The 25,568-nt window shown below is 45.2% G+C and overlaps 3 protein-coding genes across 4 annotated transcripts; 2 read left to right on the top strand and 1 right to left on the bottom strand.

The window, feature by feature from the left end:
* The first annotated feature begins 216 nt into the window (after positions 1-216).
* alkbh4 (alkB homolog 4, lysine demthylase) lies at positions 217-3,158 on the top strand. The gene is made up of 3 exons (XM_061803477.1): positions 217-376; positions 1,150-1,338; positions 2,293-3,158. The coding sequence occupies exons 1-3, from the start codon at positions 218-220 to the stop codon at positions 2,812-2,814; spliced, it is 870 nt and encodes a 289-aa protein (XP_061659461.1). The 5' UTR covers position 217; the 3' UTR covers positions 2,815-3,158.
* Positions 3,159-3,858: 700 nt separating this feature from the next.
* Positions 3,859-16,344, top strand: LOC133491831 (E3 ubiquitin-protein ligase CBL-like). Its single transcript, XM_061803476.1, has 15 exons — positions 3,859-4,732; positions 6,847-7,094; positions 8,096-8,242; positions 8,321-8,477; positions 9,679-9,800; positions 9,944-10,081; positions 11,006-11,093; positions 11,172-11,303; positions 11,382-11,597; positions 12,198-12,314; positions 12,502-12,788; positions 12,912-13,085; positions 13,812-13,903; positions 14,400-14,588; positions 14,671-16,344. Exons 1-15 carry the CDS (start codon positions 4,589-4,591, stop codon positions 14,997-14,999), a joined length of 2,580 nt encoding a protein of 859 aa, XP_061659460.1. The 5' UTR covers positions 3,859-4,588; the 3' UTR covers positions 15,000-16,344.
* Positions 16,345-18,452: 2,108 nt separating this feature from the next.
* tmem120aa (transmembrane protein 120Aa) lies at positions 18,453-25,476 on the bottom strand. 2 transcript variants are annotated; one of them, XM_061804286.1, is made up of 12 exons: positions 25,291-25,476; positions 23,973-24,091; positions 23,712-23,843; positions 23,568-23,627; positions 23,388-23,483; positions 22,061-22,150; positions 21,569-21,634; positions 21,417-21,478; positions 21,234-21,326; positions 19,876-19,940; positions 18,896-18,964; positions 18,453-18,828 (listed from the first exon to the last, which is right to left on the bottom strand). In XM_061804286.1, exons 1-12 carry the CDS (start codon positions 25,363-25,365, stop codon positions 18,715-18,717), a joined length of 1,041 nt encoding a protein of 346 aa, XP_061660270.1. In that variant the 5' UTR covers positions 25,366-25,476; the 3' UTR covers positions 18,453-18,714. The 2 variants fall into 2 exon arrangements, with proteins under 2 accessions (XP_061660270.1, XP_061660271.1); XM_061804287.1 differs by having other exon boundaries at positions 23,973-24,196; positions 25,291-25,420.
* Between the last annotated feature and the right edge of the window lie 92 nt (positions 25,477-25,568).

Raw genomic sequence — 25,568 nt, 5'->3', positions numbered from 1 at the left:
AAGTGTTTTTTTCGTTTTAAGATCTTTATTGAAAAACCAGCAACCCTAAACAGGATCGTTTCTGCATTTTGAATATATAATGATGGATGCATCCATTTATTGGAACCTGCGCCAAAATAATGTTGGATAATCTGATTTGTTTGTAATGGTGATTTAATGACTTGGTAGAAGCTAAAACAAGCTTCCCAAACTATCCGCAAGATGGCAGTATTTATCTATGTTTGAGGCGACGCGTCCCTCTAACATTGAGTCGAAGAAGACGCAGGTCGGGACGATGATGGTTCCGGGTGGTGTTGCTGCTTCTTGCGCATGCAAAGGTATCCGGCGATGTCTTCTGTGTGAGAAGTTAAAAGAAAGTCACTTGGCCGAAGAGAAGGTAATTTGTTGTGTTTGTGAATTGCCATTCGGTCATTTTAGTCGCTTGTGATATATTGAGCCTACGGGTCCCCTCGCGGTGCAAACTGGATATCGTGTTATTATGGATTCGCGCACGCACACACGCCGCAAAAATTGCAGTATCCTGTTGACGTGTAAGTGTTTCTTACTTTTATGTATTAGCTTTAATCTCTCAAAGACGTATACTAAAATCAAATAACACAGACATCAGGTATAAGTAAAAATGACGTAAATATCACCTAAAAAAAACACAAAATAGTATATGATGCTAATAGTAGTTGTATCTACTTTATTATCAAACATTTAGAGAATATATCAATAGTTATTTTTTAAGTATGCTTACTGTAATGCCCTCACGTGGGAAAGGAGAGTTACGGTTGTGGATTGACTTTTCAACTTTTTATTGGCAATGGGAGAATAGTAAAACACAAAATAAACAATCATTATGGAGAGGTTTCCAGTAACGCCATCTTGTGTGTCGTACAGTTCAAAGAACACAGGTGATAGGTGAAGCGTCGAGTTTTTTTTCTGTCTTTAATTTATCCGATTGGTCTAAGGGTGGTGGTGACACACAAGATGGCGTAATGGAAACCTGTCCATTTGCACACTCTGGATAGTGAAATTTCACTTATCATAAGTGGATCTAGAACATATTCCCTCCGATGAATAATGGCTCACTTTAAATTAAATTAAAGCTGTTTTTTTTTTCCTGTCTAACAATACAATTTAACAACTATTTCTACATCGAAATAGATCAGGCACCTTTTCTTCTACGACCCCGAGACAAAGCTCGCCGTGCGCAAAGATGGCGAGCCGGCATCGTTCCCCTTTCCCGGCGTGTTCTTGTGGGAGGACTTCCTATCGGAGGAGGAGGAGAAGGAGCTGATAAGCAGCATGGACCAGGACGTCTGGAATCTGTCCCAGTCGGGTCGGAAGAAACAGGTACACAAAGATGTAGAACAATGTTAGTGCAGTATACATAGGGAAATATTATTTATTCTCTGCGAAGAATGACTAATATTTCTGTGAAGCAGACACTCTCGTGCAGTTCCAGTTTCAGTGCAGTCTCTCCTATACTGCCCCCCAGTGGCGAAGGCACGCAGACTAGCGTGAGAAGCACAATATGCATTGAATTTAAGCAAAAAGTGTGGCAAAAACATTCCCTTTAATCTCATTTAATTATGTAATTATTGTTATTGTGTTCTTACAAAGTGTAAATTATTTAGTAATGTTTTTGTATTAAGAAAACGCATTCCAAACTTTTTTTTTGGTGGGGGGGGGTTGCAGGTTCATGACAATTCCATTCATGTTTTCAAGGCACCACTGTAATATCCACCCGTTTTCTTAGCTGCTTATCCTCAGAAGGGTCGTGGAGCCAGTCCCGGGTCAGGCAGGAGGAGGGGTACGCCCTAAACTGTTTGCCAGCCAATCGCAGGGCACATAGAGACAAACAGTCGCACTCACAATCAAATCGAGGGGCAATTTAGAGCGTCCAATTATCCATCCATCCATTTTCTTCACCGCTTATCCTCACGAGGGTTGCGGGGAGTGCTGGAGCATATCCCAGCTGTCAACGGGCAGGAGGCGGGGTACACCCTAAACTGGTTGCCAGCCAATCGCAGGGCACATAGAGAGAAACAGCAGCACTCACAATCACACCTAGGGGCAATTTAGAGTGTCGAATTAATGTTGCTTTTTTTTTTTTATGTGGGGGTAAACCGGAGTGCCAGGCGAAAACCCACGCAGGCACAGGGAGAACATGCAAACTCCACACAGGGATTGAACCCAGGTCCTCAGAACTGTGAGGCCAACGCTTTTAACACCTGCTCCACCGAGTTGCCCCACCACTGTAATAACACTGTAATAACAACTGAACATTTAATGCTGTTATTACAGGACTTTGGGCCAAAAGTAAACTTCAAGAAGAAGAAAGTGCGCCCCGCCAGTTTCAGCGGTCTCCCCGCATTGAGTAAAAAACTGGTGCTGCGAATGCAAGAGGAGGAAAGTCTGGCGGGCTTCCAGCCCGTGGAGCAATGCAATCTGGACTACCACCCCCAGCGGGGTTCCGCCATTGACCCTCACCTGGACGACTCCTGGCTGTGGGGGGAGCGCCTGGTCACCATCAACATGCTGTCCGGCACCACGCTGACCATGTCGCTGGAGCAGGGTCTCCCGCAGCTGGGACTCGCGGGCCAGGTGAACGTGGCCGTGGCGCTCCCGTGCAGGTCTTTGGTGGCGTTGTACGGGGAGGCGCGGCACCGCTGGAAACACGGCATTCTCCGGAAGGACGTGCGGGAACGGAGGGTTTGCAGCACCTACAGGGAACTGTCGGCCGAATTTCTCCCCGGCGGGCCGCACGCCGAGCTCGGAGCTCGGCTGGTCGACATCGCGGCGAGCTTCAGGGGAGCTCCCGTTTAGACCGACGACGAACTTTGTTTTGTTAGGCGTAGCGCGCTGACTTACTTTTAACACGACTGCGTGTGATTGCATAATTCTGAACACAGGCACATCTCTACACGTGCACTGTAACATCATTTAAAATTCAGTGCAGAAGCTCATTTTTGGGACGTTCGACTATTTTGTGCATTCATAATAAATGAATATATTTATTTAAGCGATTACAGTGGGGTGGAGGTTGCACTGCAAAATTCACGTTGCTTTTTTAACATGACCGTTGAGCTCTTTTCAATAAAGTGACGTTTGGCTCATTAAACGCAATTTGAATTGCCTCCGCTGAAACGTGATCGCTTCTGTTTTTGCAACTTTTCAACCAATCTTCCACTTTTTCTATATGCATTCTTAATATTATATATGGAACATGTCTTAATTACACCTCCACTGATGTTTGGTACAAATTATACTATTTTTTTCAAGTGACATTTTGAATGGAAACTAGTTTATAAAATGTCATAATTACAATCAATATTTGAACAAAAAGGTTAGAAATGTAAAACAAATGAAAAATGGTAACCTTGATAAACTCTAGAGGAGCTGTCTTGAGCTAATATTTCATTAAAATATTTTGTATATTTCCCCCAAATACATTCAACTTTTTTTTAACACATTTGGGTTTATCTTTGAATTTTTTTTTTGGTAGTATTACGTATTTGTACCTTTTGTATGTAATGTTTTTGTATTTTCCCTGAATGTTTTGCTTCATTTTTACGATATTTGTGATTTTGGAATATTGTCTTATTTTTTTTTCGACTACATACAAGAATTTCATACAGCTTTAATCTCTTATTAACACTACCTCCAGTCGTAACCGAGCGTGCCCTCTTGAAGATTGTGTTCTTGTCTTCTATCCATCCATCCATCCATTTTCTTTGCCGCTTATCCTCACGATGGTCACGGGGAGGGCTGGAGCCTATCCCAGCTGTCAACGGGCTGGAGGCAGCTCACACCCTGAACAGTCGGACTCAAAATCACACATAGTGTCCAATTAATGTTGCATGTTTTTGGCGATGTGGGAATAAACCGGAGTGCCCGGAGAAAACCCACGCAGGGAAGGGGAGAACATGCAAACTCCACACAGGCGGGGCCGGGATCGAACCCGGGTCCTCGGAACTGTGAGGCCAACGCTTTACCAGCTGATCCACCGTTCGTGAACCGAGTACCGCTACGCAACAGGTCACACAGTATTTGCATAAAAAAAAAAGCGAACACGTGTTTTATTTTGGAGGTGTCAGCCGGACATCCGCGTCAGCTCCGAGCGGCTTCGCTGGCTGACTTTTCGTCGGCTGCGAGCTGTAAACCGCTCCTGGTCTCCAACCTGCTTGTTGATCGCTCCGGGCGGCGGATTAACACGGGCCGGTTTATTATTAGCTCGACTGGCACCGCGGGGCGGCTTTGACTCGACGGGAGGAGCCGTCGTTAAGCAGCCGACACCGCGTTACGGCGGTGCTTTTTGTCGAGTTTTTGCAAGCTGAAGAGGCTTTTTACGTCCTTCCGCCAATGTAGCTCGTTTAGCTAGCAGCGTCGCCTTCACATCGTTTCTACTGCGCCGTTTTTCTTCCCCTTTCTTTGTGTTTTTTGTTGTTGTTGTTCCTCTTCAGCTTGCTCGATAACCATCGCAGTCGGCGGTGCGCGTAAGTGTCGGAAAAAAAAAAAAAAGGGAGTCAAGATTGAGGATTCATCCCGAGGCTGTCAACCGGCCTCACCCCCCCTCCACCCCCGGTCACCGAGCGAATTAATGGCCGGAAATCCGAGGAGGGGCGCGGGTCTCATCGGCTTGATGAAGGACGCCTTTCAGCCCCACCAGCAGCCCCTGCAGCCCCACCAACCCGCCGTGGTGGACAAGAAAATGGTGGAGAAGTGCTGGAAGCTCATGGATAAGGTAACCTCGGGTTCTTTGGGGGGTTTAAACATGAGCGTCGGCGTCGTGATCACGAAGCCGCTGAATCCCATCATATCGCAAATGATAAATGATCTTCCACTGCCCTTTTGCTTTAGTGAAAAAATAAAATTAAAAATGGACTGATCCTGAAATCAAAGACGTGATGAGTCGATAGGGTGTAAAGAAGCCTCATACACACCAAAAATCCTTTCTAAAGTAGAAAGAAATACGGACTCACGCCAGTTGTCGTCAAATCCGGTGAAACCTCAGCTCAGTGAGCTTTTCATGCGAGAGCTCGCGATGAGGTGATTCCAGATTCTAAAAACCAAGTACAGGTGCAAGAAGAGAGGAATGATGCGGTCTTGGCGCCCTCCCCCCCCACCCCCCCACTCACACACACACACACTTTTTGTTGTTGTTTTTTCATGGTGAACCCTCCAAAAATCTATCTAATTTTGACGCGATGTACCACCCACATTATTCAGGTCATCAAAAAAATATATATACACACGCATATATATTTATGATATATACGGCGGCATGGTGGTTCAGTTGGTAAAGCGTTGGCCTCACAGTTCTGAGGACCTGGGTTTGATCCCCAACCCTGCGTGGGTTTCCTCCCACATCCCAAAAACATGCAATATTAATCGGACGCTCTAAATTGCCCCTAGGTGTGATTGTGAGTGCAACTGTTTGTCTCCATGTGCCCTGCGATTGGCTGCCAACCAGTTCGGGGGTGTACACCCAGGCCTCCTGCCTGACCCAGGATTGGGTCCAGCACTCCCACAACCCTTGTGAGGATAAGCGGCAAAGAAAATGGACACAATATTTATCTCGCCCCTTTTTCAGGTTTGGGCTCATTGGGGTTAATTTCTCAGCGGGAGTCTGTCGAAGTACGAGCCCTGTCATTTTCCCCAAAGGTGAAAATCCGAAACATTGAAGTGAATAACTTAAATATTCAGTCGGATACTCGATTCTAACAATTCGATGAGCGTACCTCTAATTAAAGCATGAGGAGGAACCATTAGAAAAAAAAAAAAAAGCCCGAAATACCGGAAAATGGCCGGCAATAAGGAATCGACGCAGCCACAGAACGATGCTGTTGATTTCAAAGAGGAAAAGCGAGATGATAACTATAGACCAGCAAATTGTCAGCATTATTGCACAAGTGATTCTTTTTTTTTTTTTTTTGGGTAATGTTTTGGGAAAACGGCAATTTCAACAAAGAAGAAGTGTCCTGTTGCCTCAATTTAACCTTTACAGAATACCATGATCTGGATGACTCAGGATCTACACAGTGGGGGAAAAAAAAACTTTTTTTTTTCTTTTAATCAGCACATCGGTATCTTCTTTTGTCTCATTAAGTTAAAAATGCTATCAGGCCTATGAAATTAATCGTTATTGCGGCACAGCAAAGTATCTGGGTTGTCATCTGGTATAACGGCATTGATAAAGTTAGTTACAAATCAATTACATGTACAAATTAGTTTCACCAAGTAAGAGATGTTGATGTCAGCAGCACGTCAATGTAGCGTGTCGTAAGTCTGCTTCACGGTTCTGAGCGTCAGAGCTCAATTTTTCTTATAAAGTGGTTAACCTGTCTTTTGCAGATTGGAAAATGTTATTTAAAACATATCTTGTAGCATTAATAAAGGCTTTAGTGTGGTGACCTTTACAAACCTGTACGTAATTTCCTCAGAGACCATACAGTAAAGTGAACTAATTAAAAGTTTTGGTCACAGTTTTAATCTCCAGATGACCTACTTTTGAAAAGCTGCAGATCATGATCCATAAAAAGCATGTGATGGATTTCATTTTTTTTTTTTAATACAAGACACTCTTAATTTACAAATTGCTGCAAAATATCATAGTGTGTTTTGCTCTACGAGTTTAATCTGTTCCATAATCGCACACAAAACACTCCTAGCTGAAACCAGCTGTCCCATTGAAATGAATGGACTTGTCATTAATCTGTTCCAACCCCACAAGGTACTAAATAGACAGTCATAGTCATAACACTATTTAATAAAATGTAAAGAATCAAACAATTTGTGCATCGTGATTTCATACTTATACGCCCGTTGACGTTGTCCTCCGCTTCTATGTTGCTCCAGGTGGTGCGCTTGTGCCAGAACCCCAAGGTGGCGCTGAAGAACAGCCCGCCTTACATCCTGGACCTGCTGCCCGACACTTACCAGCACCTGCGCACCATCCTGTCGCGCTACGAAAACCGCATGGACATGCTGGGGGAGAACGAGTACTTCCGCGTGGTCATGGACAACCTGACCAACAAGACCAAGCAGACCATGAGCCTCTTCAAGGAGGCCAAGGAGAGGATGTACGAAGAGAACTCGCAGCCCAGGTGAGCGTCATCTGTTTTCCATCGCCGTAAAACCGCGAATAACGCACGTGTACAGTACGTCTTTTCATTTCTGCTAACATAAATAAAACAAAATGGCTGTCGTCAGAGGTTCGCCTATTTGCCACCACTCTCCTGACCCCATTTTAAGTCTGTTTGCCACCATGGTGACTCCGTTACAAAGAAACTGTTATGGACATGCAAATCAAGGCTGTATTTAAAAAAAAAAAAAAAAAAACTTGGAGGATGTACAATTTTGTCAGATATTTGCATATTCCAGTTTTAGCTCAGTGCTGACAGTGATGACTTCTGAGTAGCTGTTGTAAACAAGTTGGTTATTGGATATATTTTTTCCGTAAGAAATAATGCTATAGAATTTGAATTTGTTCCATGATCAAGGGGTGCCTAAGTTTTAATAACCACATATGGACCTTTTTATTATAAACCAGTATTCATCTGAAAAATACGCCTTTTCTCAATTTATTCCCGTGCTTCACTTAAAAACGACCAAAATGAAGTTAGCACACACTCGTTCTCAGTGGCTTAAAGATACTTTACAGCCATCCTGATGAATAATTGCTTGTGCCGACTATAAATTTATATTTCCCAATTTCCACAGAATCTGTATAGATGACTGCCGATGCCATAAATAGTCTCTCAATGTTACTTGCTTTTTTTTTTTTTTTTTTGCTGACCGATACTGGCTGATTCAGCCATATTGCGCTTTGAGTGATGCTCAAAATAAAAAGCAATATGCGACCTCGGATTTTCCGTCAGTGTCGCAATGCACCGAGCAGCAGCAGCGGGCCGAGTGGCCGTTCTAGGATAAAGATCTCCGACGGACACATCGACTTCCCTATTTGTTCTAAAAGTGATTACAAAGCGAAAGTCTCCTTCCTCCTCGTGAGGTCACGTGATTTGTGTTGTTGTCCTACGACTTCCACTCTCAGTTTTGAGGGGTCCATCGCATGTTGTCACATTTGTCTGCTTTCCTCCCCCCTCAGGCGAAACCTCACCAAGCTGTCGCTCATCTTCAGCCACATGCTGGCCGAGCTCAAAGCCATCTTCCCAAACGGGCTATTCCAGGGCGACAACTTCCGCATCACCAAGGCCGACGCCGCTGAGTTTTGGAGGCGCTCCTTCGGGGATAAGTGAGTTTGCGAGGGGCGGACGACACGGCCTGCCGCGTTGTTGAGGTTTCTGACCACGGCTCGTGCCTGCTCCGCCAGGACCATCGTCCCGTGGAGGACGTTCCGCCAGGCACTGCACGAGTTCCACCCCATTAGCTCGGGCCTGGAGGCCATGGCGCTCAAGTCCACCATTGACCTCACGTGCAACGATTACATCTCCGTCTTTGAGTTCGACATCTTCACCAGGCTCTTCCAGGTCTGCCAGGATGTACCGTAATTCCCGGCCTACAGAGCGCACCTTGTCATAAGCCTCACCTAGTACATTTGTAAAGGAAATACCATTTGGTACATACATACGCCGCAGCCGTGTGTAAGCCGCAAGTGCCCACATTGAAACATGACATATTCACAAAGACGGCACACAGAGACTTTTTACCGGTGTGACGGTCTCAGCGCTCCCGTGCTGCAAAGTCTCTTTGTGAGTAATGCGCATGCGTGTATAGTTTGTAAACTTTTGGTGATTCTGAAACATACCCATCCATGGTTCAACTTGTCGCCGAATGTTCATATTCGCTATGGATGTCTCACAAAGATGAACACAGCGAACGTACATATATCTATCTTTTTTTTTTTTTTAATCACTTTTTGTTTTAAGGTTGGGTTAGGTTATAACGTAGTTAGCTCTCTCTATGTAGAAGAAGAGGAACTGTGAGACCGGGGAAATTTCCCAGTAAGTGTCTGCTACGTACCCAGAGTTCCCCTGTTAGTAACTAACTGATGGGCATTCATCACAAGGAGACTTTTCAGCATGGGGGAGCGCTCAGACCGACACACCGGTATGTTTTTTTTTTTTTTAAACTGGCCCTTTCACTGCGGTAACGCTACCGCCATGCTAACACTAATGCTAATGGTAGCCCCACGCTAACGGTAGCACCACACTAACGCTAGACCCGCTGCGGTAACGCTAACGCCGCACTAACGCTAACGGTAGTGCCACGCTAACGCCGGGATAACAGGGTCGATTAAAAAAAACCAAAAAAACGCCAGTAAAAATCACTGAGACACTGCAGCAATAGTAAAATGATCTTTGCGCGAATATAACTCCTGGTGAAAAAAATATAAACACCCTTTGAAAAGTACTGTACACAGCTCTAATTTTATGAGCTACATCTGTACAGTATTATGAGATGCAAGGTTGCAATAAGTAATTTAGTAAATGGGCTCCTCAAAGCCCATTGAAGTGTCCGTTGGTTTGACAGTAATGAGGCTGCTATGTGGGAAGTGTGGAGCTGTACCGCATTGTGTTAAAGATGGTCTTAAATGGCAACAAGTGTTTAAGATGACTGACTGGTGGTATCGGCACGTGTCGGTGTCGATGTTGCCGTACTGCCTGATTTCTCAGTGTCTCCAAAAACACGTTCCGTTGATTTTTTTTTTTTTTTTTTGCGTTTGTGTAGCCATGGTCATCTCTGTTGAGGAACTGGAACAGTCTGGCTGTCACACACCCGGGGTACATGGCCTTCCTCACGTACGACGAGGTCAAGGCTCGTTTGCACAGGTTCATCCACAAGCCTGGCAGGTAAGCATTAGATTATATATTAGGTTAGATTGCATTTTAGCTTGATCTTGGAATTTCGCCCCAAAATTTTATGTCCTCTTGTAATGTATATTAAATTTGAGGAGCAAAAATATGACAATGATGCGCTGCTTCCTCTTCCTCAGCTACATCTTCAGGCTGAGCTGCACGCGACTGGGCCAGTGGGCCATCGGCTACGTGACGGCAGACGGCAACATCCTGCAGACCATCCCTCATAACAAGCCTCTGTTCCAAGCGCTCATCGACGGCTACAGAGAGGGATTGTGAGTCAAGTCGGCTTTACCTTTGCATACCTAAGATTCGAAAGGGCCGCCGTCGTCCCGTAAACAAGCGCAAGACATCAAATGGGACAGCATGCGTCAAAACACGGGATGGGAGATGCAAGTAATTAGCTCAACCCTGGCGTTTTCCATTTGACCTAATCCGACACAAAATATGTAAACAAGCGAGACGACTGTAAACTGCAAGCACGGAGAACAGTAGACCCTTTTATAGCGGCTGCTAAAGCCGGGGGATTTTTCCACCTCCTTTCCAAGGCCGCTCATCTGTCGCAACGTCTTTGCATTGCGGAATTCCCTTAAATGCAGACGGGGGGCCCGCTACGGTGAGGGGCTCTGATAACCCAGAAACCAAAATTTACCACTGGGTTATTCATAAAAAAACAAAAGCCGATAAAAACTTGATCTCCTTTGGTAGCAGTTGGCAATTTTTCCAGTGTGTATTTGTTGGAAAATAACATCTGGGCCATACATGTAAAACAATCAAATAGAAATCACAATTGCTGTAAATATTTGTATTAAAACTCTTCTAGGCCTTAATATAAAAAAATAAAAATCAGTAAATGTGGTGGTAACCACTTCCGTGTTCTTCACAATGTGCCGTTCTAAACATCTTGGAAATGTTAGTTATCGGCGCTATGGTAAACCAACCAGACCTCCCCAACCTATATTTTGTCCGGTCCGAAGAGGTGTGTTAAGCAATGAATATTTGTACACAAATGGTGCAGGATTTATTTATTTATTTTTGCTGTTTTTGGGATTGCTGGAACAGATTAATGCCATTTCCATTAAATTTAATGGGGAAAGATGATTTGAGATGTGGGTGTTTTTCTAGGTTATGAATTAAACTCAAATGTCAAGCCATAAATGTCATTTTTGATGATTCGTTTGTGTGCGTGTATTCTACAGCTACCTATTCCCAGATGGTCGTGCACAGAACCCAGACCTAACAGGGCTGTGTGAACCGTCTCCACAAGACCACATCAAAGTCACGCAGGTCGGTTCTAATAGATCAACGCGTCCCGCGCCCGCGCACACTGCTGTGGTCAACACGTGGGTTCCCTCTGGCTTGTAGGAGCAGTACGAGTTATACTGCGAGATGGGCTCCACGTTCCAGCTGTGCAAGATCTGCGCCGAGAACGACAAGGACGTCAAGATCGAACCGTGTCGACACCTGATGTGTACTTCCTGTCTGACTGCCTGGCAGGTGAGAGGCGGCCCATAGCGGCCATTGACAGCACTTCCGTTTTTGTCTACAAATGCGTTGTCACGTGTTGGACTTCAGGATTCGGAGGGTCAGGGTTGCCCCTTCTGCCGCTGTGAGATCAAGGGCACCGAGCCCATCGTGGTGGACCCCTTCCACCCCAAGGCCAGCGGGGGGGCTTTCGCCGGCTTCCAGGGGGGAGCCAGCCGGGCGGAGGCGGCCACCACCAACGACGAGGAAGACGACGAGCGTCTGGAGGACCAGAACCTCGTCATGAGCAGGCTGGCCTGTAGCAAGGTACGCTCGTTTTTGTGCTCAGGGGCCACGTCTTTAGTCGTGAGAGTGTGCCAAAAAATGGGGGGCGGGAGGGGAAATTGTTTATTTTATTACTAAAATATTATATAGATTTAAATAATGAATCGTTAAACTACTAATCTCCATGTTTGCTAGGCCATGAACGTTAACATCGTCAAAGAGAGCCAAGCCATTTGCAAATGGAGACGGATGATGGCTGGATTTTAAAAGGGAGTCCAAATCCTCAATTCGGATTGAATCCCCCCCCCCCAGTCCCGTGTAGACTTCACGTGACGTATCCGATTGTTGCCGTTAAGTCTGACTGGTTAAATGTTAAGCGATATGTACAACATAGTAAAAAACAAAACAAAAACGTTACTTACCATTTAGTTGGCGTGGGGATGAGTCTTCTAATGAAAATATTGCTTTGGTGCCATTTTGTGGCACCTCGGGGCCAAGGAGCTACGTTGAAGTAGGGTGAGGAGCTTCATTTGGATAAAAGTAGCGCTCTGGCACCATCTTGTCGTGTGGCAACTGTAGTTTTGCAGTTTGCAAGAGAACACTGCTTGTGTATTTGGTTGTAAAACGCTTGCTTCTGCGTAGGTGGACCGCCCGCCATCTCCCGTGTCCCAGCTGCCTCCGGTCCCGCCCCGGCTGGACCTCCTTCAGCAGAGACCCTCCAGCTCACACAGCCAACTGGTCCAAGGAGCCTGCCCTAAGGTCTTTAAGTCTACTAAACGCTGTCCACTCATAGAGAGAAAAAATAACATCTGGACTGCTGGAACCACTCATTAAGCTTTTCTTGGAATTTTCTCCGCCCCCCTCAAAAAAAGATGGCCGGAATCTTCGTGCAGCCGGGTTTAAATTTAAAAAAGAGCCTCCCCTTGTCTTTCCTTGCCGCAAACAGATGGGGCCCACACACCGGGACAAACCCCTCCCGCTGCCCCCGGCACTCCGAGAGCTGCCGCCGCCGCCCCCTCCGGAGCGCCCCTCGCTGGCGGCGTCGGACTCCAGGCTCCAAAGGAGACCCCTGCCCTCAACGCCCGACACGCCCGCCTGGACCGCCAACTACATGGTGCCGCGGCCCGTCTGCAAGGCGCCCACCGCCGCCCTGCCCGCCGCGCCTCAAAGCGGCGGCGCCGAGGCAAACAAGGCGCAGGCGGCCACCAATGCCATCTACTGCCTGGCCGCCAGGTACGCGAGTCCCTCTATCGCCACATTTTTAATATGATAATATATAATAATTTAAACAATAAAGTCTGCATATTTCCACTGATGAGGCTCGGAATGTTTCATTTTCGGACTCATTTTGTTCAGGTCGCTGCCGACGTCGGCCGTGTCCAGCAGGGAAAAGTTGCCGACCGACAGCGAGGAGAACGACTACATGAGTCCCACCTCCCTGCCAGCATCGGGCGCCGCGTGGATCATTAACGGCTCCTTGGTGCCGCCGCCGCCTCCTCCCAACCAATCAGACCACCACAATGGCGTCAGGTGATTGCCTGTTGACATCACGTCAATCCAAATGAATTGACAGTGAATTGTACATTTTTTTCCCCCCATATTTTTGTAGTATTTAGTTTCCACAATATGGTGTCAAAACCCTAGCCAACACAAAATAGACTTTTTTTTTGGTGTAATTGCCATTTGATTAGCGTAATTTCCGACCTATAAGCCGCGACATTTTTCCACACGCTTTCAAGCCTGCGGCTAATTTGTGGGTTTCGTTTTTTTCTTTTTTTTTACCTTACGGCCGCAAATGGAGCACTCAAGCGGAAATGTAAGAGTGAGACCGGTGGAATATATGTGCCGAGGAAGTGACTTTTACCGTTCCGGCCCTGTTAGCACTGCGCTAGCGTCTTTTTGTAGTGTCTCAGTGATTTTTACCGGTATGTTTTTTTTTTTTGTTTTTATTTTAACCGGCCCTGTTACCACGGCACTAGCGTTAGCATTAAACTCTTTGTGTACCGTCTTTCTTCACAGCTGCAGCGTATGCATGTACCAAATGGTATTTCCTGGGTGAGGCTTCTAACCAGGTGCGCGCTGTAGGCCTGGAATTATGCTATAATTCAACCATTAGATTTTTACTGAGCAGAAGTCTCACAATTGTTGACGCTACGTGTGATTGTAGATTTGAATACGTTGTTTAACATTGCTAAAATGTAAGATGTCAAATATGTAATCGCCAAATAGTTGACCATTTTGTTGTCGCGGTTGTAGCGGCGTGGACGTGGACTCCGGCGACCCTCAGGTGTACGAGGCCATGTGCAACATCCAGGCCCAGGCTGCCTCTTCAGAGGCCAGCGATCACGGTATAACGCTCAGTTTCCTTGTCACAGCTGACCGATGCAACCAAAACGTTGCGGCATGTTTTGTTCCGGCGGCTCAGTTGTCCCTGACGTGTTTTTGAATCTTTTGCATCAGTGACCTTTTATATCCCTATATAAATGTGTGTATCTTTTTTTAAAATGTTCTTCATTTCAATGGGTTTAGTTTTTGAAACTGCACTTTTGTGAGGTGCAGATATTTGACTTGGCCACTCGAGGTCGCTATCCACACACCAAATAGAAGCACGTGCGTACTTGAATGATGTCTACAAGGGCCCAGGCAGATATGGCGTGAACAGGCTATTTCTTGGATTAACCATTTGTCCTGGCAAAAAAAACAAAATATTTCATTTGTTTTCTGTGTATTTTTGTATTCTTATACTTTTGTTGGATCAATTTGCATATTTGCGTGTGCATGTTCGTATGTTCCTGTCCAACTGCATGTGTATTGTGGATTCTTACGTGTCTGTGTGCATTCCAGAACGTCCTCAGCACTCCTCCTCCGTGGTCTACCAGCCCAAGTCCACGGACGGCTCCTTCGAGGACGCGTACGAGTACGACTGCCCCCGCCCTCTGGCCCCACCGGCGCCCGCCCGGCGTGCCCTGGCCGACTTCAACGGTCCTTCCAAAGCGTTCGGCACGCTCAGCATCGACGGAGCCGCCGAAGCCGGTACGTGACGCTCGGAGCTCTCCTTTTGCTTCTGTTTTTCATGCAGCCTTTTTTTGCAACTTTTTTTTTCCTGCCACTGCAGGTTTGTACGCAGCCGGCGCGGACCCCGAAAGCCCCCCCAAACCCCTCCCGCGCCGCGCCAACTCAGACCGGCGGATCCGGCCGCCGAACCGCGAGCTCCCCTCTGTCTCGCAGGAGCAGCCCCTCCGGCCCTCCGCCTCGCACACGCCGCCTCCGCCCTCGGCCGCCGGCGTGGCCCTGAGCGGCGAGATCGAGTGCCTGATGTCTCAGGGCTACTCCATCCAGGACATCCAGAAGGCGCTGATGATCGCCAGGAACAACCTGGAGACGGCCAAGAACATCCTCAGAGAGTTTGTGTCGGTTCCGTCGCCCGCGCACATCGTCACATAGTCCCGCCGCAACCCCCGTCTCGTGCCATCGGTCGCCTCCGAACTCTTTCACGCTTCATCCCGCGAGGAAAAACTTTAAAAGCCTTTAAATGTTCATAAACGTGTACGACGTAACCACTCGAGGGACCACCGCCTGGGCTCAATGTGACACAAGCGCCGCTAGCCGTTAATGTCGTCGTGTTACGTTGCGACCCGCTTTGTTTAATAATGAAAACAATAACGTACGAACAAGGTTGTCCGTGGTTCTGCAACGGAGATGGGCATTTGGAGCCAAACGGCAGCATATATTTCTGGGCGTGTTCGTTTCCACAGCCTTTGTTTACGTCAACTTCCTGCTACTATTTGTTCTGATTCCTGTTTAGGCAGAGAGGTCCCGATACCTTTATTTTGCAGCCCATTTAAGGTAACGTCGATGACATCACTGTCATTGTCGCTTCGTCTCGAATTGTTCGACAGCCCATTAAAGCTTCAACAGTAACATCGTGTCGAGCTTGAAGACATTTTTTCTATTTGTTCCGCAGCCCATTTGCCCATCCTTAGTTCCGTGCGTCGCCTGACTTCTGAGACGTGTTCGACCTTTTTTTTTAGCGCTACACGCAGCCTCGAGGTTCTCTTGGACCGTTTTCAGACTGAAACGCGCCAACAAAGTAAGAAAGCCGCTTTCCCTAGCTCGCGGCGGACGGGCGAAGAGCGAGCGCATTCCATTCCGGGTTTACTCGAACGAATCTCGTCAGTTCGTGTCTGTTAAATGTGCCTTTCGGCAGGTTTGCTCGCCATTTCGGAAGACTTTTCTTCCTCCAGTAGCCACAGATGGTATTAATAAGAAAAAGAGATTAACAGTTTCAATGCTAGTACTAAAGAATTGTCGTCTCGGGACTGATGTAACCTAACGTGGTAGCACATTGACTTCATGTCACATGTTTAAGGCCTTAAGGAGGACTTTTTAAGGTGATACGTTTTTATTTTGGAGAGCCACTCGAGGGATCTCGCGTGATTGACGATAACCTCCGTGCTATATGTCTTCTCTCGACTTACACTTTTGTGTCTTTCAGAAAGACAACCCCCCCCCCTCGTCCCCTCCGCGCTCTCTCATTCGATTGGTCACCTCCAACACGCCTCATTTACAAGACAGAAAATGTCTGATTTAAAATGGACGCTTAAACATGTACACTTTAAAAGAAGTCTTTAAACTTGCCTTTTTTTTCTCTCAACTCGCCTACTAAAATGTTTGTTGCTGCTTTGTCATTATTTAAATGATTTATTTATTGTCTTTTTAATATCCTCTGCATTTGTTGTGTTGCCATGATTTCATGCCCAAGCCATTAAGATTTTTAATTAAACTATTTTCTTTAAAATGCTGGGGCCTGTGCTTGATCATTGAAATATTTATTTCAGTCTATAAAAGTATTCATAGTTATACATACTTTGATATGGATTATTAAAATTTCACTTTGAATTTTGAAACTTTTAAAGTTTGCGTTACATGAAGTTTTTCTCAGTTTTTATTGGGTAAGTCAAATGGAAATAATCCATATTATCAAAAGAAGTTTAAATGGAGCATATATATATATATATATATATATATATATTTTTTTTTTTTTTTTTTTTTAAATGGTGGTTATTGAATGTGACCTATTACATATTGAGACATAAGCCACAAGACAGCAGTTGAGACCCGGAGGTTTTGTGGGAGTCGACCAAGGTCTTTGACACCTAGTGATAAGCACCTGCGCATCGCAGTTGAGGTTCTGGGTGTGAATTTCTACTCGGGCCCTTTTCCTGTGTGGTTGTATGTTTGGGCTAAATTGTACCGGAGGTGTGAATGTATGCATAAATAACTTTGTGCATTGATGATTGACTGGAAACAAAGTCAGAAAAGTCACACACAGAATTCGTTCACCTACGTCGTAAAATCACGTGACTTTTGTTTACGTCGCCATATTGCCGGTCTAACAAATCATTGTTCTTCTAAGTCAGTTGGAGACGACACAAAACTACGTCTTATAGCACGAGGCCCAAAGTCTTGTCTGATACCGTTAGACATTTAGAAGGTGAAAATAAACAAAGGTACGTTGAAAAATGACCGTAATTCCCGGCCAACGGAGCGCATCCGGTACTGAGCCTTGGTACACAGAAAGAGTTTAACACTAGCACGGCCGTGCTGACGCTAACGTGGCGGTGCTAACGCTAAGGCAGCGCTGTTAATGGTAACGTGGCGGTGCTAACGCTAAGGCAGCGCTGTTAATGGTAACGTGGCGGTGCTAACGCGGCGGCATTAATGCTAACTAGCGTGGCGGCTGTGAAAAAAAGTCGTGGCTTGTAGGCGGGAAATAACGGTAAATAAACTACATAGAAGACCCGTATTTAATGCCGAGTTAATTGGCTGCCGTTTGTCCTGGACAACTGGATCTACACATGTATCTGGTGAGTAAGTCGTCGAGATTTACACGGAAGAGTTCAAAAGCGTAGAAAAGTCTGGACGCATATGAATAATTTGTTGGTGGATCTGTTCTTAATCAGGAATAAATCCAACATAGTGACGGGTTGACAGCTCGTGAACGAGGGAGTGTGTTCGGCCACACGTTAACCTTTGCCGGAATCCATCGATCTTTTCCGCTAGTATTCAATACAAATACCAATATTTAAATAAATGACCCCTGGTTTTACACAAACTCGCATTCATTCACTATGATTGAAAAAAAAAAAAAAAAAAGAGGACAGAGTCTTCTCCACGGAACGTACTCGGAAGCGATTGCGGCCACACTTAACCTCCATAAACCTCTGCGACAGACAGGTTTTTTTTTTGTAATACGCATTGTTCTCAAACAATCCAATTTGGCATTATAAATACTTCTTGGTAATTTGAGATTGAGAAGAATAATTCCTACCTGAAATGAAGCGATCGCTGCACAGGCGTGTGTGTATTTTGGTCGTGCACCATCCATCCCCTTTAATTGCCGAAATCCATCAATATTTTCTGGTCTTTTCAGCTGGCATTTCATAGAATGATCTCTTTGAATATCTCTCTCGTCTGTTGTGGCAACCAACAACACGACAGGTCTCGGGCATTGTAAACATTCTCCTTCGGTTCAACGTCCCCAAAAATGTCGAGCGGCTCCGTTCGACCGCCCAATAAGCTGTATTGAAAATGGATGAAAGGATACTAAGTCACTTGTTGTCAAGATTTTTTTTGTTGTTGTTGTTGTTTTGAAATGTGGAGCATTTATTCTGGCGCTCTTCCTGCCAACAAAATATCACTTTAATACCCCTGGGCTACGGTGAAGTGAATTGAGGAGCTTCATTTAGACAAAAGTAGTGTTTTGCTACTAGGCTGTGGAATTTTTACATATTAATTGAGCTAAATTTAGACAAAAGTAATGCTTTTTCCCCGCACTCTCGTTGCAACTATAGGATGTTTTAAAGCTTTTTTTTGGCTCAATTACATCACACACTAAAAAGCAAGATGCCTTTGAGGAGGAGTGCTTTTTATTATTATTATTATTATTATTAGGCACGTTTTGAAGGGAAATTATACACGAGACAAAAGCTTGCCTCGTAGAATTACGTACATGCTGACGATTGATATGATATTCTGAGTCATACCCAAACAGATCACATCCACAGTACGTACACTCGAGCGGCGACGCGGGCCGAGCGAGCGCATAAGCGAAATGGTAAAATGGAGGTCTGGAAAAGGAGCTACAAACATTGAAGTCCTACAAGGACTTGGCCTTGTCTCGGTTCATCATGTACTTGTGGTACACCACGCCCAACGTGGTGAAGAAGTTGCCCAGGAAGAGCGTTACGTAGGAGCAGCCGCACATCGCCACCTGAAATGCAAACACCAGTTTTTCATTTCCATTTTTTTTTTCTGTGGATGCAAATTGGGCTACACACCTGCCATTCTTTGCACTCCGGAAGCTGCGACATCTTGAAAAGCGTGAGCCCGTTGTACAGCTGCCAGAACTGTGAGGACGAGGAACAACAGCGCGCTTCATTTTTGTTTCATTTCAAGGGCCCAGGTGAAAAACGAAGCTTGAGAATTACACGTTGCGTATTTAAACCAAACCACGCTGCCTTCAAGTTCTGCTCGCTTCGTGCTTGTGCATCATGGGAAACGCAAGAGATGGGCTATAGTCTTAACGTAGCAGCGTTAGAACCTTTGCAGTAACGGATACTTAAAAACAAGACAACACAAGTAAAGATAATATCGCAACAGTCACTGCCATACATTCTTTATCTTCTGCGAAGAACACCTGATATTACTCAAGATTACTTGGCAAAAAAAAAAAATGCAGCATTTGTTTACTTTCTTTTCCTTCTATTTAACTACCGTAATTTCCAATCTACAAGCCGTGAATATTTTCACACGCTTTCAACCCTGCGGTTTATGCAGCAATGCGGCCAATTGGTGCATTTTCTTCTAACGGCCGCAATGGGGCACTCGAGCGGAAAAGGTAAGAGTGAGACTGGTGGAATATATGTGCCGAGGAAGTGATTTTTACCGGCCCTCTTAACGTTGCGCTAGCGTTAACGCTGTGCTAGCGTGTTGCTGCTGCGTTACTGGCGTGTCTCAGTGATATTTACCAGTAAGTTTTATTTTAACCAGCCCTGTTAGGGTTAGCGCCGTGCTAGCGTTAAGCTCTTTCTATGTACCGTATTTCTTTGTAAATATCTCGTGTTTCATTGTGAGCACCTGCGGCTTTTACACAGCTGCGGCGTATGTATGTAGCAAATGGTATTTACTTTCTAAATGTACTCGGTAAGGCTTGTAACCAGGTGCGCTCTTGTAGGCCGGGAATTACGGTATGTCATAATTGTTTTTTTAGTCAAGTGTAGTATATTGGATACCATTTTTCGTATTGAATTGAACTCACGTGGCCAAAGAACAAGAACGGCAGCAGGAAAGTCAGCCCCCTCCACATCCACGACTGGAAACCTTCTGAACCATCACAAAACAAAGAAACTTGATCAAAGTTATTGAAAAAAATAAAGAAAGAAAGAAGGCGGGACCAGATGGCTGGATGAGAGATCGATGTATCCAAATGAGTGAACCCATTTATTGAAGGGTGGATACGTTCCAGATCACATTTATTTCCAAACAGTGTAGCCGTGGTTAGGAGTCATCATATTATCATTATATTTTTTTCAATAACATCTCTGATTTTTAGCGATTCACACAAATGTTTTTGGTGAACCCAACATATGTTCTACTACTCATTACTGGGATAAAAAAAAAAAAAAAAAAAAAATGGAAATTTTTTTTTTCCCCCGCTAATGCTTTCTCTTTCGGTACTGTAGGCCCGTGGCTTTTCTGCGGGCACTTTGGTTTCATCCCACATCCCAAAAATATGCAACATTAATTGGACACTCAAAATTGCCCCTCGGTGTGATTGTGAGTGTAACTTTTTTTTTCCTCTCTATGTGGCCTGCGATTGGCTGGCAACCAGTTCAGGGTGTAGCCCGCCTCCTGCCCATTGACAGCTGGGATAGGCTGCGGTACTTCTGAGGATAAGTAGCTCAGAGAATGGATGGACAGATCTCTGAATCTGATTAAACCCGACGGCGTGATTGGTAAATTGGGGCTGAACCCGTTTCTGCTGATATGTTTCAGGTGAAAAATATCAGAATTGAAATGTAATTTGGGCGGCACAGTGGAGCAGCTGGAAAGCATTGGCCTCACAGTTCTGAGGTCTCGGGTTCGATCGCCTGTGTGAAGTTTGCATGTTCTCCCCGTGCCTGCGTGGCTTTTCTCCAGGTGAGCACTCCAGTTTCCTCCCACATCCCAAAACATGCAACATTAATTGGACACTCTAAATTGCCCACAGGTGTGATTGCGAGTGCGGCTGTTTGCCTCCATATGCCTTGCGATTGGCTGGCGACCAGTTCAGGGTATACCCCGCCTCCTGCCCGTTGACAGCTGGGATGGGCTCCAGCACTCCCCCCAAGCCTCATGAGCATAAGCGGCAAAGAAAATGGATGTTTGGAAATGTCCTTTGTTTCTATCTTTTTTTTTGGTCTAAAAATATTTAATTTTTTTAGCTGGTTTTACTCGCTACTGCACTAGATGTATATTCATATGAAAGAGTACACTGGGATACATTTGTGAAAATACTAGAAATAAGACAAATCGAGACAAGCTGGACGCTCGTCCTCCCCCCCAACCCCTCTTCTTTCTTTATGCATGTGCCAAGGTATCAGACCGGGACTCAGAATTGGAACGTGTGAAACTGACCAACAGTGAGGTCCATGTTGTGTCGTTCTCCGAGGGCTCGCAGTCTGTACAAGCAGCCACTCTGGTAGTAGTACTGCAAAAACTGGACAAAACCTGCAGAGGAGAGATAAGCCCAATCACACAATTATAATAATGCCTTTTGAACGTCCCTGTTGTAGTTACTCATGGCGTGGGCTGCTTTACTTTGGTACAAGCAGTAAGAGAGAAACTGGTTCCGAAACATTTGGTACAGAGTCCCCTCGGGCCTGTGAGCAGAGGTGACAAAAATGTTAGGGAGGGGGGCTTAAAAAGAAAAAGGACATGACTTGAGAGAGGTGAAGTTAGCACAGACTCACCATGTGAGCATGACACCAGAAAGGAAGGTTGACACGTAGTGATGGAAAACCCACCAACCCCGGATCCTGAAAGCACACGACATTGAGGTGCCAGACAGCCGGTGTGACGGGATGTGCGTATATTTTGTAAACTTCCGGCCAGTCTGAAACATTCCCATCCGTGCTTCAAGATGTGCCATTCAACAACTAGTCGCCAAGTGTTCATGTTCACTCTGGATGTCTCAGAAAGTCTAAAACACAGCGAACGTACATAAGTATATGGGTATAGAGACTTTTCAGCACGGGGGAGCACTCAGACCGTCACACCTATCACTATGTCTAAATTTTGCCATCAGGATTAATGCAGAGTCACTGATGGTGTAATATCGGTTCACTCGCTGAGGTTTGATTCCCACAGAGTCAAATTGTGAATGTAACTTTTTTTTTTTTTTTTTTTGTCCAGTTCAGGATGGCCGTCGGCGAAGTACGCGAGCGGTTTCTTGTAGGGCGCACCTTGAGCCGTTGTTGATGAGGATGCTCTCGCGGATGGTGAGCGTGCAGTAGTACCACACGAGGAGGAAGTTGAATAAGGCGTCTAAGGCTCTGGAAGAAGAAAAAAAAAATTAAGTTGGCACTGTTATGGTAACAGTGGTTAAAGGTCCACTGTCATGAAATGCATGATTTTTAGTATGTTATTTATGAAAAAAGAGCAGCCTGAATGAACCCATCCGTTTTTTTCCACCACACGACATGATTACGACGTATATGGTTTTTTGTCACTCCTGCCATGAAAAATTTTCTCGAGGGATTTGTTTTCGAGAAGAAGGAGGAAGTGACGTTAGTAGCAGTCGTCCACTCAGGCACTCTCGTATGTTCCTACTAGTTTTACCTGCTGGAAGGTAGCTCGTTGTTCCTTCGTGTTAGCCAAAATGCCGGGTCTTTGTATTGCTAGATATTGTTCGAACACTTGGGAGAATGGATTCATTCTTCATACTTTTCAAAAAGACCCGGTTCATAGTGGAAAATGGATTGCACGGGTGCAAAGGACGAGAGCTTTGTGGGTTCCAAAAGACAAGTTGGTGTGTATACAGCTACTTAAAAAAAAAAAAAAAAAAAAAAACAATAGTGGGGGTGGGGAGTGGGGACGTAATCCTCTCAGAATGTAACAAAAGATCCGTATATGTAAGTCAGGGGTGCTAAATGTGTCGATGAACTCGTCTGTGCCACTCAAGTGGCTCATACACACTGTCCGGGAGTCTGTTGTTAGTTAAAAGTGATACACATATCATCTAAATATGGCTCGAAACGAAACAAAACTATAGGGTAATATTGCCCCGGTCACTTCACTCGATTGTGAGACGTTCTCTTCTTTGAAAAGAGCTTCCGTGTCCCACAGTAGGTGGCACAGCATGTTTTCAATGGCGAATGTCCCGGTGTGATGCAATGGACAGACGTTGCAGGCAATGTGGCTACCATTTGAATGTCGAATGAGACTTCCGCACTGATGACGCGCTCTCCGCTCATATTTATATTTTCGTATGGACATCGAAGTGAATAAGTGTAAATAAGTGTATTTTTCTTTAAAATATCTATTTTAGAACGTTTATAGGCATGACACTTGACGCTTAAATTGCTTATAAGTTTGGATGAGTTCATGGTATAGCGCTACCACAAGTCACAGGATCGGTAAATTCACAGACCACGAAATTAACTACCAAATAAGTTATTTAAAAAAAATTTCACCAATTTTTATTTGGTGTTTTTCCAGGCGCTGAAACGGAATAACGGCATTTCCATTCATATGTGGGGAAAGATGATGCGAGATAACTGTCATATTTACCTGTAGCTGAATAAAAAGCGACAAGTGAAGGAGAAGAGGAAGAGGATGACGGTGAGCACCAGCTTAAATTTCTCATATTCATCCTTGTAGGCGAATCTGTACAGCAGGGAAGATGCCGACGACGTTAGCGCGTGCGCTGGGAGAAACGGTCGTCGTGACGACAGGCCGGCCAAGACTTACTTTGACTGCTTATTGAGGAGCGTGACGTTGACGTTCCCTAAAACAAGAGTGAGGTATAACCTGGAACGGGAAAAATTTTATATTATTTCAAGGGGAAACTTGTTACAGAAAGATCCCTGAAACAGATAATGAAAGGAATCAAACCCGTTCTTCTTCGGCAGAAAGGCTTCCATCTCGGAGAAGGCATCCGCTCGTTCGCCGATTGTCACCTCGATGTCGCCGATGGAGTCCACTTCCGCCGGACTTAACTTTTGCTCCGGGTGCTGGGCTCCGCATCTAAAAATAGGAAGGAGCGTGCGAGACCCCACGCGGCGCGTCTCAGCTCGACACTTTGTTCCATTGCGCGTTGACGTGCTTGTGTAAGAGTCGACGATAAAAAATAAATAAATAGGGAGACGAACTTACTGCCGTAGCGACGTCGAAAGCTCTTTCAGCTTCTTTCGGTGACGTGAGATGGCGGAAGAGCAGCTGTTTTGCAACTTGGTGACTTCCTCGAGCTTCACTCTGTACAGACGGTGCGTGTCCTGTTGAGCAAACGCAGGATTTCACCCATCCATTTTTCTCCTTCCACCGCTCCGGTGGGAAAATCGTAGTTGACTTCAAGGGTTTTGATATTTTTCAGATTATACCTGCGATGATAGCGATGCATCAAGCATGTTTGTTTGCTTAAATTCATAGCTGTTATTATAAATATAACACTAATTAATTGTACTTCTATTCCAAAATTATAGTACTGGAGGGTTTAGTTCAGTCCCGACGCATTTATAAGTAGGCTTTTCAATTTACATTTTTCAAATGGCCTACAAGGGTTTTTCCAAATAATATCTACTGTTATATGGAAGTAGATTAGTGGCGCCATGATTTGAATTTGAAATGTCACCTCATGTCATTGTCCAAGCCGGTTATCCTCACGAGGGTTGTGGGAAAGCCGGAGCCTATCCCAGCTAGCTTTGTCCGAAAGGCGGACTACACCCTGAACTGGTCGACAGTCAGTCGCCGGGCAGACCAACACCACCAACACCATCACCGAGCAGGAAAATGTAAAGTGAAATAGGATTTGAATTTGAAATGTAAAGTGATCACATTGTCAAGAGTTGCTACAATTCGCTGTCTGAAATTCAACCGGCAAACCATTCGCTGTCTAAAATTCACAGTCTGTGCCACGGGGCAGAATGCCCAGCCAATAGCAGTTACGCTTTCTGAGTCACGTGACGTCACATACCAAGAACGCGTAAATGGATTGGCTGGGTGTTCGGTTCTGACCGGAAGTAACCCTGCCTGGTGGCACAGACGGTGAATTTCGGACAACGAATTGTAGCCAATTGAATTGTTGACATTGAAAAGTTACACTGAAATACAACTATTGAAAATGTGATCACTTTACATTTCAAATTCAAATCCTGGCGGCACTAATCGACTTCCATGCTATTACTATGATTGAGAACTTTGATCAACCTTCCGTCGGTCACTGTATAGCGTCGTAATGCGGGGACCCATGTAAAACGCAGCCTGGAGCTCGCTAAACACGTGACACCTGCGATTTCACACATTAACCGCATATGCCCTCTTGTACGTTTTTTTTTTTTTTTTTTTTTTTTTTTACTGCATAAAAAGAAGCAAAAGTCAAATTCGAGCGGGTAATGGAGGGAGGAAAGGAAAAAAATGTCAAAAGGGAGGTTCAAGGCGACATTGACGTCAGACTAACATGGTGAAAAGTACTTACTTGAATTTGTTGGTAGTCCTTCTCTAATTCTCCCCACTCGCGAAAACACTCCGATAAACCCGTCGGGCTGAACATTTCGGCTACGCCTTGGGCGATGTGGCGTAAGGTAGCGAAAACGTCTACGGAGTTGTGAAAAGTGGGCAACAGTTGCTGCTTGCTGTCAAGCGTCTCATTCCGACAACGTGTTTCCGGTTATAGCTTTCAAAATAAAAAAAGGGGAGGGTGTAAATCTCCCCTTCTGAAAAAAATCTTTCCGATAATTGCTAATACCTGTTAGA

Source organism: Syngnathoides biaculeatus, chromosome 18 (assembly GCF_019802595.1).
Source record: "Syngnathoides biaculeatus isolate LvHL_M chromosome 18, ASM1980259v1, whole genome shotgun sequence".
Lineage (NCBI taxonomy): Eukaryota > Metazoa > Chordata > Actinopteri > Syngnathiformes > Syngnathidae > Syngnathoides > Syngnathoides biaculeatus.
Note: the sequence above shows the minus strand (reverse complement) of the source record. Positions and strands in the feature narration are given on the sequence as shown.